This window comes from Panthera tigris, chromosome A2 (genome assembly GCF_018350195.1).
Source record: "Panthera tigris isolate Pti1 chromosome A2, P.tigris_Pti1_mat1.1, whole genome shotgun sequence".
Taxonomy (NCBI): domain Eukaryota; kingdom Metazoa; phylum Chordata; class Mammalia; order Carnivora; family Felidae; genus Panthera; species Panthera tigris.
In genome coordinates, this window is record NC_056661.1 from 50,413,834 (window position 1) to 50,435,715 (window position 21,882).

Consider the following 21,882-nt stretch of genomic DNA (forward strand, 5'->3'; position numbering starts at 1 on the left):
GTCATTCCCAATAAAGATCTCCTGGTAGAAGCCCAAAAGGGGACTTTGCAATGAACTTCAGCCGGCCAAAATACTCTGAGGCATCTTGCTTCATATGTTATCTCTTATCAGGGCTTGAAGGAAAAGGCCACAAGAGGTTTATATCAACCCAGGACCAGTGAGTAACTTCCAATTTAGCCAACAGGCACTTTGCCTACCAAGTTCATCAGGTACACTGGGATCAAGTAGGTTGGCCTGAGTTTACAACCACCATTTCAGTGTAACAGCCACAGAGATTTTGAACAGGAATGATCAGTATCACTCACTCAACCATTCCCACCCCCCACCGGCAGAGACATCTTCTTCCTTTCAGAAAAGCTAGAGTCGAGAGTACACGCTGGCCTGGGATCAACGAGTTTGGGGAACATTAAATCATTAAAGAAAAACAGTCTCTTTTTTTAATGTGTTTCTATAAGGCTATAACAAAGAGGAGACCCTGATACCTGACATAATAGTAATGACATAGGATTGTAATAGGACTGAACAGTCATCTATGGAATTGAAGGGATTAAAGGGTCCTCTCTTGTCTTAAATGGGAAGTAATGGGGTGACTGTGATCTTTTCCCTCACATTCAGTTTTTCTATATAAAACAACTCTTTGTATTATAATTTAGGAAAGTGTTTACCTCTTAAAGGCAGGCTTTAAACCAAGTTTGATCTGTACATAGTATGTGCTCAATAAAAGCTGGTTTATGTCTTTCCTTAGCCAATATCGAATTTCTACCACCTGTGTCTTTTATCCCATCCTCCTAGCTCCTTCCTATTCAGTCACACTTGTCTTCCTTCTTACATTAGACCTTTATACTTGCCAGGCTCTCCACTGGAGATTGCATGGCTGGCTTCTTGTACTCAAATAATCATCCCCTCAGACATGTTTCTCCTTACCTCCTTCACCAAAGCAGCCCTGCTGCCCTCCAGCCATTCTATATCCCCTTTTAATTAGTTTCTAGGCATTGCCACTACCTGAAATTGTGTTATTTATCTACTTATTTCCTTGCCCTTCTAATTGGTAACATAAGCTACCTAAGGTCTGCACCTCCCCTGTCTTAGGCATTCAATGCCTGTATTCCTCCCCATTGTCAGAACAGTGCCTGCTCCGCACTCTGAAAATACAGTTTTCAAGGGGTGAATGAATGAATAGATGGAAGTGCAAAAAGGCACAGGGGATACCACGGTTGGCAAATCCCAGACCCTGTATTTCCTTTATGGAGATTACTGCAATCAAATTGCTAACTCATTGGTTGGTTACGTTCAGTGCTCGGAGCACAGAGCTCTGACGCAGGGCAGGAGAGGGGAAGGAACTGACATGATCCTCCTACCCATGCCTTCCCTGACCCTCCGTTCTCCTAGATCCTGGGTGTTCTCACCACCACCTTCTGTCCCCAGACATATGAGGCTCAGAAGAGCACTCAGCACAGCAGCTGTGCCAAGAAGCATTTTCTCTCTAGGAAGCAGGGAAGTAACAGGAAGCCTTCCAAGATGAATTAGCGTCTCATTTCCTCTGACAACAGCCCAGCACCTGTTCCGGAGAGGGCTGAGAACACTGCCCCAAGACCGAGCTTACCATATAAATTGATGTACCGGATGCAGCTCTCGACTACAAGTGGTATAGCTTGTCCTGAATCCTTAAGAAAAAAAAAGAAATTGTGAGTTGTACTGGGCATGGCAGCCGGCAGAGGAAAAACGACAATGCAGACACAGATTATAAACTCAAGCCAGAATATTAGTACCATCGGATTAGTAGGAAAATAAGCAAGGAACTGCTAATCCTAAAGTCTCCACAAACAGTTAAAATAGAAAATCTCCAGTTATGTGCAGAAAAGACACAGCTATGATAATTTTAAAGAAATGCTCTGCCTTCTTACTCAGCTGGGAAGAAATCAGGACTCAGGAGGTTGACAGGCACATCGGGGAAGGGGAGGGAACCCACCCGACAGATAGGGTTGGAGTTTGCTCTTGAAGAGAGCTCTGCCTTCACTCCACTTTGCCCCACTCAACCCTTATCCTCCCAGTGCTCGAGCATAAAAAGGCAGGATTCAAAGGCCTCCTTCTAGCATGGCAGTATCTAATGCTTGAATAAAGAAGAACACACTATGGGAGGTAAGGATGGCCCCAAGGGCCCTTTTGAGCTCTGAGAAAGGAAGGCCAGGTCTACTCCTGAGGTTACAATCTAAACATCCAGGCAGATGCTTTGTTTAACAATAAACATGTTACGAGGAAAAGTTCTGGAAACAGCTAATGTCAGCCATTGACCATTGAATGGCCAACCTTAGTCAAAAAGGCTGTATAAGACACAGCTCTAAATATACACGTCTATGGGGGAGGTGGTGAATCTACTTCCAACTACATCTTCCTAGATGGGCCCATGGCCACAAAGAGCTGGGCAAGGGGTAGTTTTCTCTTGGATTCCATGATTGGTTGATCTCTCTGTTATTTTGGGTCACTTAAAGAACATAAAGTCATTTTTAAACTGTCTTTAAAAGAGGCCAAATTAAATCACTAGCCTCCTCAGGTGAGGAAACAATAAGGCATATGTAACATGCTCTCGTAAAGGGACAGAAAACACCCACAGATTTCAATGCCTTTGGGGTTCCTCCACACCCCACCTGTGAATTCACACCTTGATTAACTACGGTCAGGGAGAGGATAGAAAAATGGACCCTTTGGCAATAGGCATGGTGAGCCCTGCTCTAGAGGTCAGTACTAAAGACAGGTTCCATTCAGTTGAATGGAGCTAACGGACCTTTCTAGTAAATACCTGGTTCCTGGTTCGAGCATTTCTTCTTCCTCTGATAACAAAAAATAAACAGGCAGCAGAGCAGGAGAAAAAGAAAAGATTATGCAGGAGTAAGATCAGTTAGAGTAAGCAGATCCTTCAGAGTCCGTGAACGCCGAAATGCAATGGCAGCCAGCAACGGTCCTGGGGAGACTGCCAACCAGTCTGCCGATGGGGAGGGCCGCCCGTGCACCTCAGGGCCTCGTAGGAGCTCTGCACCCTGCCCCCAGCTAGCCTCCCAGGGTGCCTGCCTCGGACACCAGGTGGCAAAGGGGCCTCTATCAGTCCTTGTCAAGTGCAGGGATGTGTGTACCGAGGTGTGTACTCAGCCCCTTCTCCTCATCCCATGTTTAGCTTCTCCTCAACACAGGGGCTGTTACTCACTGATGGGCAAGGGCCCACCTAAGACACCTTAAGGTTAGCCCAGCTGCCCACAAAAAGGAGGGGCACACACCTTCAGGCGTCTACTGTAACACTGTCCCTGGAAGTCAATTCAGGAAACCTCATTCTTAGTAAAAAGCTAATTGTACCAAGACTGTGTTTATTAGGTGCCCTCTGGATACAACCCGACAGGACTCCAGCTGATTCCACATTCAAACAGCTTCCCATGCTTTCCTACCAAACACCCTGGGTACCTTTTCCTGGGTATCCATTGGCTTTGCTCTCCTTCCTACCCTGACCCTCACACTGGCACCGAGAACACCTCAGGGAACCCCAAAGCTGAGAAAGGCCTGCGGAAGGGAGGGCAGTAAAGAGTCAAAATGTTGTTATGATCTTGTAGGTAGCACTGGAGCCTTTCCTTTCATTAAAGCCACTGACGCCACCCATTTTCAGGGGAGCACGGTGTGTTCGTTCTTCCATATGCGCAGCAGTCAGGCTCTGGGATGGGTGCCACGTCTCATCCAGGCTGCTTGAGGGGCTGACCTGAGACAGCGGAGGATGGATGCCTTCTAGCTGGTGACATCTGTCCAGTACCCAGCATCTAAACAACTAGAATTATATGTTGGCTAAAAACGACCTGAATCCTAGAATGGAGCAAACAGCCTGTCAGATGGGACTGTATGAACAATCTCCTAAAGGCTAATGACAACAACAATGGCTTGTATTTCCATAGTGCATACAGTATGCCAGGAGTACTCGAGAAACATGGCATATATTAGTCCATTTGATTGCGTCACACATGCATGAGGTAGGTAATTAATGTTCTCATTTTATAGAAATGGGGTAAGGGCTCTGCCTCCCAAAATTTATAATAAAATTTAAATGGGCTTCAAAATTTATAATAAAAATTGGGTTTCCTTCTGGCTGAGAGGAACAACAACAACAAAAAAATCAAGGATGTTGAAAAGGAAGTTCCGAGGACCCTAGAAATCTATAAACATAGCTGTCATTCTTAACCTGGGGATGCTGCCTCATCCCACTAAACCCTCATCATCACAGAGTCCCAGGGATGTTATTGTACCAAAAAACCTTTCACAGGTTTGGCATTTCAAAGCTGGGCGTTCTCCGATCATGCAGAATCTTCTTCCAGACGGCACGTGAATCATACGAGAGAACTACACTCCATTCACAAAGGCTGAAGGACTGAATATATCATAACTGCTTTCTCATTCTCTGAAAGTGAATAACCCTTGAGGGCAAGCCCCTGCTGCATGTAAGTGCATCTACACACTGCCTAGTCATAGCAGGCACACGGAAGAGTTCGTTGAGCTGCCCTGAGAGTTTGTGGCATAAGTACAGTGTGACTAGGAGGGAATGCAATCGTGTTTGACAAATATACCATATTTTTTTTCCAGCCAAATGAGTGTTATTCTTCCGAGTCCCCTGAGGAAGAGGCTGGGCACTTATTCCAACAGTGTGACACAGGCTAAGTGGCTTTTCAGAGCCGGACAGCCAGCCAGCTCTATAGCATATGCCTCTTGCCATTTTCTACCTCCAGGGGTGTGGCAGCGCTGAACTGAAGGATGCTTTTCCTTCCAATGACCAGGGCGTCCATTCTGATACGAAGCTTGGGCACCACCGACCAGGGCCATGCTACAGGCTCTGAGGAACACTGACCAACGGCAGCCCTGATGGTATATTTAGCATAAGAATGTGGTGGCTTCCCAAGGTGACTACTTCCGGGGGCAAACGTGTGGTTGAAGAAGTTCTGATGTGTTTCTCAGGAAGAAGAAGGTCAGATTAGGTGGCAGTCACACACTGCATGTAGGAGCTTTCTATTAAAAGACTATTTCATTAAACAGAACACCGAATTTTCAAGTCCTGTCAGATAAGAGTCAGTTCCTTCCAAGTGCCCTGACTTATCACCGGTTTCCAAAGAGCTGGGCAAATCCAGGAAGGCGTGCCTGTCTCTGGCCTTCATTCATGGTCGTCCTCCTTTCAGGGACTTCTGTCCTGCTCCTCTCTGCTTTATTCCTACCCTTTTCTCACCTCCCCCTGCCCCCCTGCCCAGTGCCCCTGCAGAAGTCTCCTGTGTTCTAAGGCTCCCAGCGCTTCTTGCCCTGAGCTCCCATGGAACTTACTTGCAGTAATTCAGAGCGCGCATCCTGAACCACCTTAGCTTTCTGTGCTGAAAATCTCCCGAGCAGCCCTGTATGCCCCTTGGAGGCAGGGAGAATAGCTAACGTTCCTTTTGGTCCCCTCTCAGCTATGGGCAGTGGCTTTTCCGAGGGTAAGGGTGGACTGAGAAGAAGTCTTGGTGGAGACAGGAAGGGAGATAAAGAAAGAAGGACTCGATGCAGCTGTGTCTTCCATGACCTGTTGGATGGCAAACTGCTCACTCTGGGTCCCCTCCAAACAGTACCTCTTTCCTGATGCACCCAGGGGCACCCCTCCTTTTTGGATCCTCCGTGCCTCACCTTTAGGTATCCTAAAGCACCCCTTGCTGCTCCCTGCCCCTGGACCGTCCCAAATGGTCCCCTAATGTTCCACTGTCCCCTTCCCTACTGCCCCTTCCCCAGAGCTCAGCCCATAGGCAGAGACAGCTCTGGGACCCAGGCTGGCTCTGCTTACCTGGTCCCATGCCTGCCCCCTCACCCCGTCCTGCAGGTCCCGTGAGCAGCCTGTCAGGACGGAGGAAAGAGTACACTGAGCAGGGATAGCTTCCATTACTCCTAAATCGTCAGCAAAGCCGAAGAGCATTTAGTTTTCTCCTGCTTGACACCAGCCTTCTTTTCTGCAGAAAGTGTCTTTGCTGGATAATGGAGGGCTCTCAGATAACTGGCAGGGACCTTCTCCCCTGCTCCCCCTAACTAATGTTTCTCAAGCATCTCCCTGCCCCCTGCTTCCCTTTGCAACTCTGTGGCCAGCTTCAGTGTCCTTGAGCCATTCATTCTATCTGGGATACCTTGGTCCTCTGCCCTTTGCATCCAGGAGGCAAGAAAAGAGAAAGTCACTGAGCTGCAACACTTTCATGTTTAGTTTAGGATGTACAGGGTTAATCTAGAATTCTAAAGGGACTACCCCAGCCCAATGCCTAACAAGAAGCAAAACAAGGTGGGAGAGTTTTCTCTCAAACAGTTTATGTGTTTCCTTTGCTGCTATAGTCTCAACCAAAATAACAACAACAACAACAGCAACAATAACAACAACAATAATAATAATCAGTTGTATAAAAATACACTCTTATCTGCAGGATTTTCTTTGTGTTGCTTCTAACCAATCTCCTCTTGGGAGGCATGGATGTGAAGCGAGGCAAGGTGGTTTCTCTAACTGTCCCTCAGGCCTAGCTAGGACTGCAGTTCCTGAAGCAGGAAAGCATGGCTGGCGGGGACCACTGCACTGGCATTTCAACCCCACTTGGACTCCATGGGTTTCATCATGATCGATCCCTCCTCTGGGGCTGAGGATCCCGGGAAGGCACTTAGGATCAAATGGTCAGAGACGAAAGTAGTCTGCCTAGAAGCCCTTCCTGAAGCTAAGAGCAGGCTTCAGGGAGGAACTAGCTTGCTCCAGGGCTGGGGCCAGGGCATGACTGAAAGTTCTGGTTGGTCGGGGTAGGGCTGTTGGCCAAGGGGAGGAGGTGGAGAAAGGCTGCCATTACATTGGGCGCATTCGCGGACTCCGTGGCTCCCCAGCAAGTACCTTAATAAACGCTTCCATACAGCCGTTAAATAGTTTATGGCTACACACTGAGAGAGGCCTAGGTCTCCTCATTTTCTGTGGTTTAGGGGGAAGGCAGGGGGGCCTAGGGAAAATGGAACAAAAGAAATCAAGAAAGCAACCAACGCAAACATACAACTGGGAAAGACGCTCTTTAAAACCCATGGCTGAAGGAGAACACAAAATGCAAATGGAAACCCCTGAACCCCCAGCACATTGGTGTCCAATGCTCCATCTGAAGGCCTTTGGATGTTTAAGGGAATCTTAATTTACCCACAATGTCAGGCAGGAGCAATGCTCGCATAACACAGATGCATTCTAGATCACAGGGGGGACATAGTATGTATCCAGGAAACCACTGAAACCCCAATCAGAGGCTGTCATCCTGCAAAGCTGACCAGATGGAGGAGGAACCAGGGGACAGAGATGTAATCTGTAGCCTGAGAAAGCAAGACACTTTCAATGATGATTGGAAGGGTTAATTTTCATTATTTTGGCTTCAATTCATCACCGAGTCTCAACTCCCAATGTACCAGGGCACTGATCTTTCTAATGCCTCTTGGCATTTCAAATGCACTTGACTAATCTTTATTTCATTGATCTAAGAGCTAGGCAATTATTATTCTCATTTTAGAGATGAAGATACTGATGCCTGGAGGGAGCCTACAGCTTCTTTGGGGTCCCCAGGTGACCCGAGATAATGATCATATCCTGTTCTTTAGTCAAGTACACTTTTGATTCAAGCGCTTTCAAATCCATTATCACCCTTAACGTCAGCTCAACCCTGCATGTACGGCCCCATTTTATAGAGGCAGACTCTGAGGCCCAGAGAGGGGAACTGGCAGAGCCAGGCCCCAAACTCAGGCCTCTATGGCTCCAATGCCAAGATTTTTCCCAACCGGGCCAGTCATGGAGCCTTAGGGCACTTTTTCGTTTCCAGCCAAGGACTCCATCCATCCCATTAACCCTTGCCAGCGAAGGACCCAATGGGTCAGGTTGAAAGTGTCTTGCTTTACTTTAGGATCTCCATTCCCTGTGCTCCACTCTTGGCTACAGGGAGGGGAAACCATACCACAGTTCACCAGCAACAGTGAAACAGCCACAGACACTGGACCAGTTTCCAGAGTTGCTCACCATGCATATACCTGTGTTGGCTTATTTGCTCATCTTTCGCCACCCAAGTTGGCCTGACTCAATGCTGCCAGCCTTCCAGGGCAAAGGGCTTTCTGAGGTTAGGAGAAGGGCCCCTAACCAAGAGAGGCAGTTCATTTTCAAATGGCTTGGTTCACAATTTAGGGAGCAACAAGTGGGGACCCAGCCTGGCACAGCTAATGTCCACACGTGACGAGCAAAGACCTGGTCCCCAAAGTCTTGATTGATTTCTGTGGATGGGCAAGAAATCTTATGGATTGGGGTGCCAATCAAGGTGAAAGAGGTTCATGCTGCCTCTGCTCACTGGCCTCGTTGTGTTGTGCCTGTCTTCTTCAGCAGCCCAGCCATCTAGGGGAATCTAGTGAGCTTCTCCTACGTGTTTGAGTACTGAGCAAATGCTGCTAGCTCCAGGACATGCATGGGCAAAGACACAGCTGAATCCAAATATCATGCCACCCAAACATTGGAACCAAAATAACAGCACAGACCAAAATTTTGAAAAGAAACAACAGGCAAGACTATTTCAAGCCCATCTTGGATCTATGTCAATTTGGTTAGCTAAGTCCATGTCATTTCTTTTTTGTAAGTTACTGAATTTTTGAGGATGTGGGTATGTGGGGGTGGTATTTCTGGCAAAGGATCCACTTTGGAGCTTCCAAATGCCAAAAGAGAGTGTAAACAATGTGACACAAGGCCATAGGTTTTAAATCTTGGGATTAGGAATAACTTGAGGATATAGCAACTGTGCCACCTCGTCTCCCTAGTGTTTGGGGTTTCTATTTGTGAGCGTTCTTAGATGGTTTCCTTGTCTCATGCGTGATACCCTCACGACAACCCTGTGAGGCAGGCAAGACTTACTAAATTCACTTTAAACATAAGGCAAATGAGCCCATGAGAAATTAAGAAACTTCCCAAGGGGCACACAAAAAATATGTGATTGGGGCTAATTCAGCTCTTCCTACTCCAAATTCTGTTGTGAACGTGAAATTGGGAAGTTGCTTTTATCACAGAGCATCCAGCAGTCGCTCTAAATTATCTATTAAACTCCCATGGCCAGCAAAAGTAGAGATTCTTAATGTAGGTGTTGGACATCCAATACCAAAAATTCTAGGGTGGCTGGCTGAAGGGTTTCCTTAAAATAAGTGTAAAGGAGTTTTTTTTTCTTTAAGTTTAAACAATGGAATAAAGAGGGAAAAGGATACTTTTCCCATTTCTCCCACCTATTCCGAAAGCAAAGGACTGCTCAAATCACTGGGATTTCTTTCTTTGTGTGGTGTTCTGTGCACTGACCGGAAATCTCTGACAAGGAAACGTAGCTATCCCAACTTTGCATGACATCAAATCAATTTTGACTTACTGAAGTGCTGGGTGGGGCACAAAGTGGGGAGCAGGGGGGCAGCTCAGCCAAGGAAAGTGGGGCAGCCTAAGCCTTCCATCTCTTCTGCTGCTCAGTTGCAGAGCAAAACGGAAAGAAAGAAAGAGAGAGAGGCAGGGAAAACAGGAACAGAGAAAGCCACGGAGAGGAAGAGAGAGAAACCAGAGACCAATGTCCCCTTTCTGCCTTTCAACCAAGATGAAAATTAACATATACTGGCAACATAGGAATCAGCCTCAAAATTGTTCTGTGGCCAAAAGGGTAGTGATTAAAATGTTCCCTAGATAACCCAATAGATGTGCGTGTGAACATCCAAAATGGTGGTAGTGCACTGCAGTTCAGTGGCAGTCAGGCCCCTGGAAGCTGTGCATGAGTACGCATCAGGTTGCATCTATCTGGACAAGAAATTTCAAGTGATTTCACGGCTAATCCACACCATGGGGACAAGCCAACCTGAGTTAGGGAAGCCAGTCTGTAGTTAAAATTTTATCACAGTTAAACCCTATACTTGCATCTGACCGTGCCATTTATTCATACACTTTTCAAGTGCACTCTTGCACCTGGTCTGCCTATTTTACGGGGTTATGAATTGGGATTATTCTAAATTCTTAAGTGTGAGAAAAAATGTAACATGTTGCAGCCCATGTGCAAAAACTGGTCTATCTATACAAGGCCAGCAGCAACTTGGCTGAGGGGACCTGCTCAAAGGATCATCCAAAATGACACTAACGTTGGGCAGGAAATTGTGGAAGATACAGAGAGCCACAGCATAGAAACATCTTACCCAGGGCCTTTAGGATTAAATTAAAAACCACTTCAAGTTGGCAGTGCATTGTACAATGAATTTAAAATGATTTTTGGAAGGGGAAGCTTTCAGTTTACCAACAAAGTTGCCTCTGACCTTGGCCAAGGGCCAGAGTACAGATGGCTGGGTTTGCAGTTTACTATATCTAAGTGGGAGGTCTGTAGTCCCAACTTGTATTTCCCAGGCCCTAGGTTGAAGAGGGTGTGGAAGACTATCTCTCAAATGGCTTTATTTAAAACAACAACAACAACAACAACAACAACAAAAAAAAAAAAACACCAACTTTTCTCTGAGGTAGACCCTGGGCCCTGGCCAAGGGTTCGATTACAGATTTCTCCTGAAATCTGCTGGAACCATCTTCCTTTGCATGAGTTCTAGGAATTAGGAGGAAGTGAGGGATGGCTCAATTCATCCCCCATCTGTTTTCCTATTTGCAGACTTTGGTGTAAAATGTGGCTTCTGTTGTTTGGGGACTACAACAACATCCTCTTGCCAGAAAAACGAAATAAATAAGTAAGGAGTTTGTTTCTGAAAGGTTCTTAGAAAGTGACCCTGCACATCTGCTGGCCCTTGTACAGGAAGGTCCTTTCCTGGCATTACGAATCATCCAGATATTCCCAGACTGCCAGGGCCCAGCGGAACAGCTGCAGAGCTGAGCTTCTGGAAAGCCCTCAGTCTCCCCCACCCTAAGCCCAGCAAACTGAAAGCCTCAGAGCTTTCCAAGCCTCTTCTCAGCCAACTCTCATCCAGATGAGCAGGAGGGGGGTTGAGGGTTCATCTTTCCTCTTGCCAAGTATAACAGCTTTCCAGGATTCTGGGCCACTGGCTCAATTTGTGTTGGGCAGTGGGATAACTATTGCTGGGAACTCAGAAAGGGATGGGCTCTAAGGAACAACTCAGACAGCAACACGGCTGCTTATGGATTTCAAAACTCTGAAAGTGGAGGAAAGGTCCAGTCACTGAAAGTCAACCCCTCAGCTACCAGCTGCTGAGTGGAAAGTGTTCACTGGCTCTGGTCTGCTCAAGGAAAAGCGCAAGGGTAATGTTGAGCAAGCTGGAGAGAAAGCAGAAGTTGCCCATTTGTTACTTTCCCAGCAAAGGGCTCTCCCATCAGTCCATCCAGGTGCCCATGAGGTCCGAAGCCAGGGTGCGGGCAGTAGGGGCGTCTGTGCGCACTGATGTGGCTCTGCACATGCATATGCCCAGGTGTGTGCCATACGAGCCAAATCCAAAGCCTTGGCAAATGGGGACCCCAGGATGGGCCCTCCGCCCGGGCCGGACAGTTTGCTCAGCAGCCACAGAACAGATGGGGAAACAGGTCAACAGCTACCCCCACAGCCTCTGGCTTCTGCTGTCCGTCTTCAGCCACTCTGCAATATATATTACTGTCCCACCAGATGGAAAGCGCCAACAGAACATACCCCCACTTTCCCACAGCAGCTGGGAAAGGCGCCTCGCCCCTCACCGGCCTGTAGGGGGCGTGGCTTCACCAGCACAGTGTTAGGACAAGCAAAACAGCCAGCCTTCTCTCTTGCACAGCCACACCATCCCCCCTGGAGACACTGGGGAAAAGCTAGACCACTCTTAAGAACAGCCCAGCTTCTCTGAGCTCCTTGGCAGCATCTGCCTTCCCACCTTCCCACCTTCCCGCCTCTCCTGCACCTCCCCTCCACCCCGCCCACCTCAGGCAGCAGGTGGAAACAACCAAGATCCCTAGCTCTTACCTGGTTGTGCCACATTCTGCTCTCTCCCCTGGAAAGAAAAGTATACATTGATGTTAAATTGTTTTTTTTTTCTTTTTTAACCAGCGAACATTCATCTTTTTCTAAAAAGAAGAAACAACCGAACTTAATTATTTGTGAAATGGGAAATCTAATTATGCCTAAGTAATGGTCTGCTGGAAAGAATGGAGTCTCATTAAATCCCCAGTGCCTCCTATCTGTAAGGCTATGTTCACATAAATTTCATTTCGTGTTGTTCATGTATGTTTTTTTTTTCTTTCCAGCAATTTTCCAACTACAGCCTGCTGACCACATGCTTTAGAATTTTCTGGGGATGTTGTTAAAAATGCAGGGTTTTTTTGCTTTCCCATGAGCCTCCTGAATCAGAATCTCTGAGCTAAGAAGCCACGAATCTTCATTTTAACAAGCACCATGGGTGATCCCTTCTCTGCCTGCCAAAGCTCTAGAACTCACACACTGCTTTATACCAACAAAGGTTTGTGGAGCACCTGTCATATGCTTGGCCCTGAAAAGCAGCAGCCAGAAGATACCTTCTTGTTATTCCTCAGCCCAGCCACATCCCCACCCCGACCCCTCCTGCCTTCATTCTCAGCTGAAGACCTCGCTTCCTTCCCTGGAGAAGAAAATCAGTAAGACGGGTCTTGGCATGCCTCCATATGATGCACCCACCTACCTATGCCTGCCCATTCACGCTCTACCTCCCGTCCTGGTACTCTGGGAAAGCATCCCAATTCTGCCAAAGCTCAGACCTTCTGCCCGTGCTCTGGGTCCTACCTCTTCCACCCTCCTTGGGGCCTCTGCTTCTGCAAGTGTCCCCCTCGACACCTCTAACATCACCAATCTCCTTTCTTCTGCAAGTGTCCCCCTTGACACCTCTAACATCACCAATCTCCTTTCTTCTGGATCATTTCCATCAGCATACAAACATGTTCTGGATAAGTATAACCTAGTTTTGAAACCTCCCTGGGCTCGCTTTCTCACTCTAACTCCATTCCCATTTCTCTCCTTTAGAGCAAAACTTGCTGAAGGAGCTTTATAGAGGCACTGTTGCTTCCCCCACTCACTCCACTGCAGCTGGCTTCTGGTCTCACCATCCACAGAGACTGCTTGCTCCATGTGGTCAAATCCACTTATCTTCTGCGTCTTCTCTGCTCTTATCTGACTTCTCAGCACCATCAACTCAGTGAATCACTCTCTTCCTCTTACCAAGTGTTCTCCTTGATTTTCATGACTCCACACTTGCCAGGTGTCCTTCCCACTCTCCAGGCTGTTCCTCAGTTTCTCTTGCTGTCTCCTCCTCATCTGCCCCCAGGAGGTGCACCCAGCTCTCTTTCTACACACCCTCTCTGGGTGACCTAAGTGCTGACTGAGGACTCCCTAATCTTACCTCCAGATCTTCCATTCCCCTGGAATTGCAGACTCCAAGCCACTGCCTTCCCTTTTATTTTTAATGGCTTTATTGAAGCATAATTTACATATCAAAAAATTCACCCATTTGAAATGTATGATTCAATGATTTAGTAAATATTCAAAGTTGTGTAACCATCACCACAATTCAATTTTAGAACATTTCCCTCACATGAAAAAGATTCCTAAGGCCAATTCACAGCCACTCCCTCTCTCCCTCTCCAGCCTATGACAACTGCTCATCTATCCTCTGTCTATGGATTTGCTTATCTGGACATTTTACAAAAATGGAAGCATTCAATCCACAGTCTTTTGTGTTAGCTTCCTTCATTTAGCATATGCTTTTGAGGTTCATCCATACAGCATGATTCAGTATTTCATTCCTTTAATGGTGCAGTTGAGAACCTCTAGGCCATGCTGTCTAGTAGAAATATAATGTAAGCCACGATTTTTAGCAGCCACATTAGAAAAAGTAAAGATGGGTGCCTGGGTGGTTCAGTCGGTTGAACGTCCAACTCTTGATTTAGGCTCAGATCATGATCTCACAGTTCATGAGATTGAGCCCCAAGTTGGAGCCTACTTGAGATTCTCTCTCTCTCTGTCCCTCTGCCCCTCCCCCGCTCATGCTTTTTTTCTCTCTCTCTCTCTCTCTCAAAAAAATAATAATAATAATGAGGGGCGCCTGTGTGGCTCAGTCAGTTAAGCGTCCGACTTCGGCTCAGGTTATGCTCTCACAATCCATGAGTTTGAGCCCTGCATCGGGCTCTGTGCTGACAGCTCAGAGCCTGGAGCCTGCTTCCGATTCTGTGTCTCCCTCTCTCTCTGCCCCTCCCCTGCTCATGCTCTGTCTCTCTCTGTCTCAAAAATAAATAAAGACATTAAAAAAATTTTTTTTAAATAATGAAATGAGATTAATTTTAATAACATATTGTGTTTAACTTTATACATCAAAAATATCACTTCAATGTATATTAATATAAAAATTCATAAAGTATTTCATATAGTTTTTGTATTAACTCTTTGAAATCTTGTTTTCATTTTATACATCTTGATCCAGACTAGCCATGTTTCAAGTGTTTGATAGCTATATGGCTGGCAGCCGCCATACTGGACAGCTCTAGACTCTAGAATCCCATCCAGCATTCACATGAAAAGACTTTTTTTTAAATAATTTTTTAAGTGTATTTATTTTGAGAGAGAGAGAGAAAGACAGTGTGAGTGGGGGAGGGGCAGAGAGAGAGGGAGAGAGAGAATCCCAAGCAGGTTCCACACTGTCAGCACAGAGCCCAATGCGGGGCTCGATCCCACAAATTGTGAGATCATGATCTGAACTGAAATCAAGAGTCAAATGCGTAGAAAGTACTTTTTAAAAGAAAGAACTGAGCATTTATTTTCTCTACCGAAAACAATACCGAATGAGGATAGGGGCAAAAATGAGGGGAAGAAGAGAGTAACAGAAGTCTGAAAATAAAACACAGCAGGGAATCAACACACAATTCTTTAATTCCTAACCAATGCCACAAGCAGTTACAAGGGTTACTACATTTGCTTGAACTGGAGCCAAAGACCAAAGCAAGAAAGGCGAAAAGTTAGACAAAACTGACATATCTCTTCTGCATAATCTTATTATGTGTCTGTAGTCTCAGACAAATTCCCACCAGACGCCAATCTGAGCTACAGGTTTCATACAGACCCAAGACCCCGAGTTGCAGCTAAAGCAACCCACGAAAGGGGTCGGCCGATGGCCTGCATTAACTATAAAACACACAATTTCCCTTATGGCTGCAGTAAGCTGTGCAACTCTGACTCCAAAGGGGACCTACGAGGTGTTTCCTGTTCCACCCTCTCTTAGTTCCAAAAATGCACACTCCCCTATGTGCTCATTAAGGTCTAGCCACACTCCTCTTCTTTTAGTCCTGACTCACCATGTTCCTTCCCACCTTCACACATGCTGTTCCCTCTGCCCTGACACTCTTTCCTCAGTTGTTCACAGGGCTGATGTGTTCTCACCCTTCAGTCTCAGCTTGAACATGACCTCTGCCCTGAGGCTTCAGCGCTCACCCAACTTAAAGCAGGTCTCCTCTCCCGCCCCCTCCACCATATGAACAATTGTTCTCTATCTCAGCCCCAATTCCCCATTCATAGCACTTAAAATGGTTGTAATTCTTTATTTAGTAGTTTGTTTACTGTTCGAGGTCTCTGTTCCCCATGACAGCAGGAACCTTGTCTGTCTTGTGTTCACTGTTCTCCCCCTCCAGGCTGAGCATAGCATCTATGCTTTGGACAATGGATGGACAGATAAATGGACAGATAAGGGCAGAAAGGGGAGAAGTGTGGAGGTAGGAATCTAAGTGTTGAAGTCCTGCAGTGCAATGTCAGAAACATACTCAAGGCAGACTTTCCTCCAGCAAGGAATCAAATATATTCCCTGTCAGCTTTAGACTCCTATTCTAGCTCTCAAGAACCCCATTACCAACATCTTTCGGAATCTGTTTTCGCAACTCCTAGAAAGTATCAGAAATCAAAACTGTTCTGCCCTTTACCTTCTGAGACCCATTGGGATTTTTAAAAATATATTTTATAGTTAGTGGCCCAGTCATTTTCAGAAGGTCAGACTGTCTGGTCCTGGCAAACACTGGCTCTATAATGTGCTATTAAATCTTGGTCTGAAAAGGTTATGTCCCATCCCTTTTATAGACAATGCACTATTCATTCTTGAGAGGCTATAGTAAATTGAAACACCACCCATATCTTGGGTATAAACCCTGGAGCTTATGGACTACCCAGAGCAGTAAAAAGGTCAGGGGTCTAAGACTAAGACAGGATGATAAACTAAGAATTCTATGGCCAAAAACAATGGCATAGCAACAGCCAAGGGCATATAGGGTGCGTTCTTGTTCCCAAGATGTGGCCGTGATGTTTACAACACGGAATGCCACCTTGCAGGGCACCTAGAAGCTTTTTGACTTATGTGTCTGGGATCAATCATGTTAAAAACTTTGTTTCTGAGTGTGACCTAAAGACCATGTGTTTCCTCTAATTTGTGGCTTCTTTGAGCCATGCTGTCAAAAGACGACTTAAGAGAAATGGATTACATGACACGTTTCATTAAAAAAAAAACAAAAAACAAAAAACAAGAAACAAGCTTTGTATCTTCTTAATCAAAATATTCCACTTGGCCCCATATTTCTCACCTGCTTCCAAAATTTCCAGACTGCCCCTCCCAATACAAAATAGCCTTCAAAGGGCATAAAAAGGTCACTGATGCAGGTGTAATCCTACCCCGGCCCACTCTTAGGGAAGCTTTCTACTGAATGGAAGAACCAGCACATGCAAGAAGAGGTGAATCGTCTATTGACACTCAGAAAAATAAAGGAGCCAAGATCTTGAGCTTGCTTTGGCCTGCTTAATTTCTTCCATGTCCGCTTTGCCCAACAGGCAAGAACCTGACCAATCTAAGTCAGTGCACGTTCTCCCCTTTCACCCGGTGCCCTAAGAATCCACATGTACATTTATCAGGCAGTGGGGATACAAAAGTGACTCAAGATTTGGTCTCAGCTGCAGTTCTTTCCAGTAATTGGACAATTTGTTAACTTTAGAAATAACAATGGACCAGCGTTTATTACTTGTAACAAATACTCCATACTCACTTATGATGAGTTGTTAATGTCAATTAACAGGAAATACTGGATGCGGCATCTATGGGAACTAGCTGTACTATCTTTGCAACTTTTCTGTAAATCTAAAACTATTCTAAAACAAAGTCTATTAAAAAAATCCTCACCCAAATTGACCAGTCTAACAAGGCCCATCCCAGTTTTCAAAAGAAGCACAAAGCTTTTCCATTGCTGGCTTACTAGAGAATAGGACTGAGATTCTTCTGGATGGCTCTTTCTTTCTTAGCTGCCCTTACACTTCGGAAGCCACATTTTCCTGCAGTTTTTCATTGCTATTCAGCCTAAAACTCAGAAGGAGGACTGGTAAATCACATCTTGGAGCAAGATATAGCTGAAGGCTAAGTAAACTTGGGAGACCAAATGGGTCAGGGGTTATGCCAACCCAAACTAATTTTTATTATTATTTCATCAAGGCTATTCATTCAGGCAAGGGCAGTAATAAACAGTTGCATCTGATAGCACACATGGGTGAGCTGGAAAGAAGCACCTTCTCATCTGGGATCTTATTTTCTAAAAGAACATCTACTTTTCTAAAACCAGGGCTCCTGATTTTGAACATACAAGGAGCCAACCAACTCATAGGGACTTGCCTTTTGGTACATGGCTCTGAGAAACAGCCTCCAACCCCCAGGGGCCACTGGCTATAAAACCAATCCTCCTTTTTAATGCTAGTCATGGGAGCTGTCCCTGGCACACCAGCTTGGCTCTTCCCTAGGACTTTCTGGCTCTCCTACTCCTATGCACCCCACTCTTCTGGCCCAATATGGAAATGTCAGGATGGGCAGAATGTAGAGGAGTGTCAGGGGAAATGAAGAAAAAGCCCAATGCAACTCACTGCTCCTACCCTTACCCCCAATCAATGAGGTCTGACAAATGTATACACCTGAGTATACACCAAATCAGGGGCATTTTTATCACCCCCAGAAGTTGCCCAGCTAGAAGACACAAAACTAATCTATGCTGACAGAAATCCGATCAGTGGTTGCTTGGGGTGGTGGAGAAAGGATTCACCTCAAAGGGGTTCAAAGGGGCTTTTGTGGTGACAGAAATGTTCTATATTCTGATCTGGGTACATATGTTTGTCACAAGTGATTTCTACACAAAATTGGTAGATTTTATTGTACATAAGTTATAGGTCAATAAAGTTGATTGAAAAAATTCTACTGATATTAGTTTTAACCCCCTGGTTACTACTCCAAGCCCCAGTTACTAATTTTTCTTGAAGCCTTTCCGGCTCTTCTGGGCCCACGGTGATCCCTTCCACTCCTGGCTCATACTCTTAAGAGTCTGTACTGTTCACCTGGCAATTCACCTAGTATTTCTGTGTGACTTAATGTTATCGCTTTAAATTTTTTATGAATTCATGAATTGTCTTCCTCGCTAGGTTAGAAGCACCTTGGGGCTGGGAAATGGTTTAATTTCTGTTTCCTCTAAAGCACGGGGCTCACAAATGCCAAGCATCTGCAGATTCCAGCTGTCCCCCTGATCGGTGCCGAGTGGACAGTGTCAGGGAAGGCTTGGGTGGGCAGGGCACAGCCCCTAGAATGTGTACCTGTATGGAGAAGAGTGGGGTACTATGCCCTACTATGACTGTCACCTATCACACTCCTACTTCCCTGGAAAATTCCTGAGTGATCTCTAGGCCTGCTTCAAGCTGTCGTCTTGGGATCTACTGGTATCATCACTTTGGAAATCCCATTTCCTGGACTCCATGCTCTTTTTCCTTTACATAGAGCACACCCTTCAGCCAACAGACCTCTCCAACAGAATACAAGAGTATATCTGGATGGGGGGCTCAAGCAGGGCCTCACAACTTCAGAAATGCCCAGCTCAGCTCATCCCCCTCATAGCTGACAGTCACACCACTTTCCAGGGCCACCACGATTTGCTACAAGCCATCCCTAACCTTAGGGGGCCAGGCTCGTGTCCTGGTGACCTTCCCATTCAACATTCATCCAATGACTAACTGAATGCCTACTGTAAGCCAGGTACTATTCTAGACACCGGAGATAAAGTGGTAGACAAAATAAACAAGGAAGTCCCTACTCGGAAAGAAGATATGAGACAGTTGGGGTGGGGATATACCCAAAGATAATAAGCAAATGAACAAATAATAAATAGGGTGCTTTCACATGGTGATGAATGAGATGAAGAAAATCAAACAGAGAGTGTTGGGACAGAGGTGGTGATTTCTTGAGGTTGGGTGACAAGGAGATTCTCACTGAGGAAGTGACACCTCTGCTGACACAGCTGAAGGATAAGGAGCCACCCATACTGAGATCTGGGTTAAGGGCATTCCAGGCAGAGAGAACAGCAGATGCAAAGGCCCTGGGGCAGGAATGAGCTTGATGAGTTTTAAAGGGCAGAAAGGAGCATAGAGTGGTTGGTGCACAGTAAGGGAGTAGACAATGATAAATATGGTCAGTGAAAAAGGTAATGTTCAAATGACCTTTTGGCCTCATGTACTGTGAGAGCACTTTGGATTTTATTCCAACTGTCATTGGAGGCCTTTGCGCAGTTTTAAGCCTACTCCCCACATCCCTCAAGGACCAAAATACACATATGGATTTTTCTTTTCTGGACCTAGATGCCTGGCCAGACACTCTAGGAGTATTCCTGGCAAACAGTACCTGTTAAAAAACAGCAATGCAGAACTCTGTGCTCCTGGATTCCCACCCCCTACCTGCTGGGGACCCCTCTCATCACTTTGCCTTGGACTATCCCCCAGAACCTAAACGAACATAGTTGCCCCATGTTTTCTGCAGCCACACTAGACCCCTCTTAGCATCTGTACTGGCCTGTCCAGTCCTGCCAGGTGGCTGTGCTACCAGGCCTCATTCAACCAAGTGCCCATGTCTCAAGCTGAAACAACCCAGGGGACCACGACAAAACAAGTATCCCTCCTCACAGGCCTCTGCCTTCCAACCAACTCACCTTCACCCAGGGTCTGCTTGAGTAAGTCATGCTTGGCCTGTAGCTTAGTGATGAGGTTACTGCCATTCACATATTCTTTAAATTTCTGTAAAACACAAGGCACAAGGACGTTACAGACTGCAAGGCCAAGTCACGTGGTCTCTGCCTCTGAAACCGACCGCTATGCCAGGGAGGTCAGAGGGAGATTATGCCACCCTCAAGGACCCCAGCATGGGGAAAAGAAGGACCTCTGACTTGCTCCTTTTCACTTCTCCACAGACCCCAGCTCTGCTGAGTGCGGCCGTCCCATCCTGGGCATTTCAGGGCAGTCTGGGGGAACACAAAGAAAGCTCAGGGGGAATGTGAGCTGCGAAAGGTGCTTTTGTCAGGTGAGGACTGGGGACTGAGCCCCAAGCAGACAGCTTCGTTAGTCATCAAGTCTCCACTGTGCTTCTGGGCCATGAGCAATAAAAATGGGAGCAGTCTCTGGGGGCACACAGCTGAGGCAAGAGCGCTTTATCAGATCTGTTACAGAGGAGCCTCCGAAGGAACCTTCCTTTCATCTGGCCCCACTCTGAAGGAGGAAGGGCTTTGCAGGCCCCTAAAGACATTCCTATTAAAATAACCTCAATTACATTGGGGGATACGTTTTTCTGCTTTTTACAGAGGAGACAGGTGAGGCTGGCATAAAGAACTGATTTGCCCCACGTCCCTGGGACTCCCAGGCTACTTCAAGTTCAGGGACCTTGTCATGTACAATGTGTTTCAGAGCAGTGCAGAGGGACAGAAGTCACTGGGAACAGAAACACATCTACCTGTGCCCAAACTGAGCTGGACCTCAGCCACACCTCTGCACAAGTACCAGCTTTCCTTGGCCCACCCTGCATCACGTAAGCACAGGCCAGACCCCTCTCTGCTGGGGCATGTCTTTGCTAGACTGTGAGCTGCTGTTGGTGGGGTCCACACCCAATTTGTTTCCGGATCCCCAGTGCCTACAGCTGTGCCTGGCATATAGCCAGTGCTGAGAAACTCTGCTGAAGCTCTGATCTCGTGGGGGTTGACAGAGAGGAGTGGGAAGAGAGACAATAAGCTAATAAAGAAAGTAAAATACACGATTGGTCGGATGCTGGTGAATGCTGTGGATAAAAATAAGGCAGGAACGGGGGACTAGGAACCAGAGCAGACCTCACTGCATAGTTGCCATGTGAACCAAGGCCTGAAGGAGGTGAGGAAGGGGCTGTGTGGATACACGTGAGCACATGGGGAAGGAACATTCTCAGCAGATGCAAAGGCAATTGCAAACGCCCCAAAAATGAAGGCACAGGATGATGTGATTGCCCCAAATCTGCCAGCTAGTTTCTCACCAAGAAATCCATTTTATTGCCCCAGCCAGAATGCTCAGAAAAAGGTGCAGAGGAGCAAACAAGTGAACTGTAGAGGCTCGGGACACTCCAAAATGACGTGTAAAGGAGCATCTGGAACATCACCATCATCCTATTGACAACAGTTGTAAGGAAAAGGTCCAGGGACTGGGGCTGACATGTGTACAGATAAGATTGAGGTCACCTCACCTGGCCCCATCTTGATAGGTTTCTGGAATGGTGGGACTGGCAGGAGACGATGGTGCCGTATCTCGTCAGCCACAGTCCTTGGCGCCTAGGACCTTGGCTCCTAGGAACCACTCCCCTTGTACCAAAGAGCACCTGGCAGTTTTCAAGCTTGTACCTTTGGTCCTCATCAAAATCTTGGATGGCAAAGAGTGGCGTGGGGGGGGGGGGGGCATCATCATTCCCATTCTTGCCAGAAGGGGACAGAATCTCAGAGCTTAGAGTGCCACCTTGGGCAGCTTACTCACTGCCCTCCTCAGGGTAAAGTGATAACTGACCTGCAGTGTT

General features: G+C 46.5%; 1 protein-coding gene across 4 annotated transcripts in view; it reads right to left on the reverse strand.

The window, feature by feature from the left end:
* SRGAP3 (SLIT-ROBO Rho GTPase activating protein 3) overlaps positions 1-21,882 on the reverse strand; it is a 261,377-nt gene that overhangs the window by 39,719 nt on the left and 199,776 nt on the right. For 2 of the 4 annotated variants that reach the window (XM_007075517.3, XM_042979458.1), the window contains exons 10-13: positions 20,009-20,093; positions 11,973-12,000; positions 6,899-7,001; positions 1,604-1,664 (exon numbers count right to left, since the gene is read on the reverse strand). In XM_007075517.3, coding sequence (XP_007075579.2) covers positions 1,604-1,664; positions 6,899-7,001; positions 11,973-12,000; positions 20,009-20,093 — 277 coding nt within the window. Of the gene's footprint in view, positions 1-1,603; positions 1,665-2,782; positions 2,829-6,898; positions 7,002-9,425; positions 9,513-11,972; positions 12,001-20,008; positions 20,094-21,882 lie in introns of all 4 variants that reach the window. The other 2 variants (XM_042979459.1, XM_015545247.2) reach the window with 2 other exon arrangements.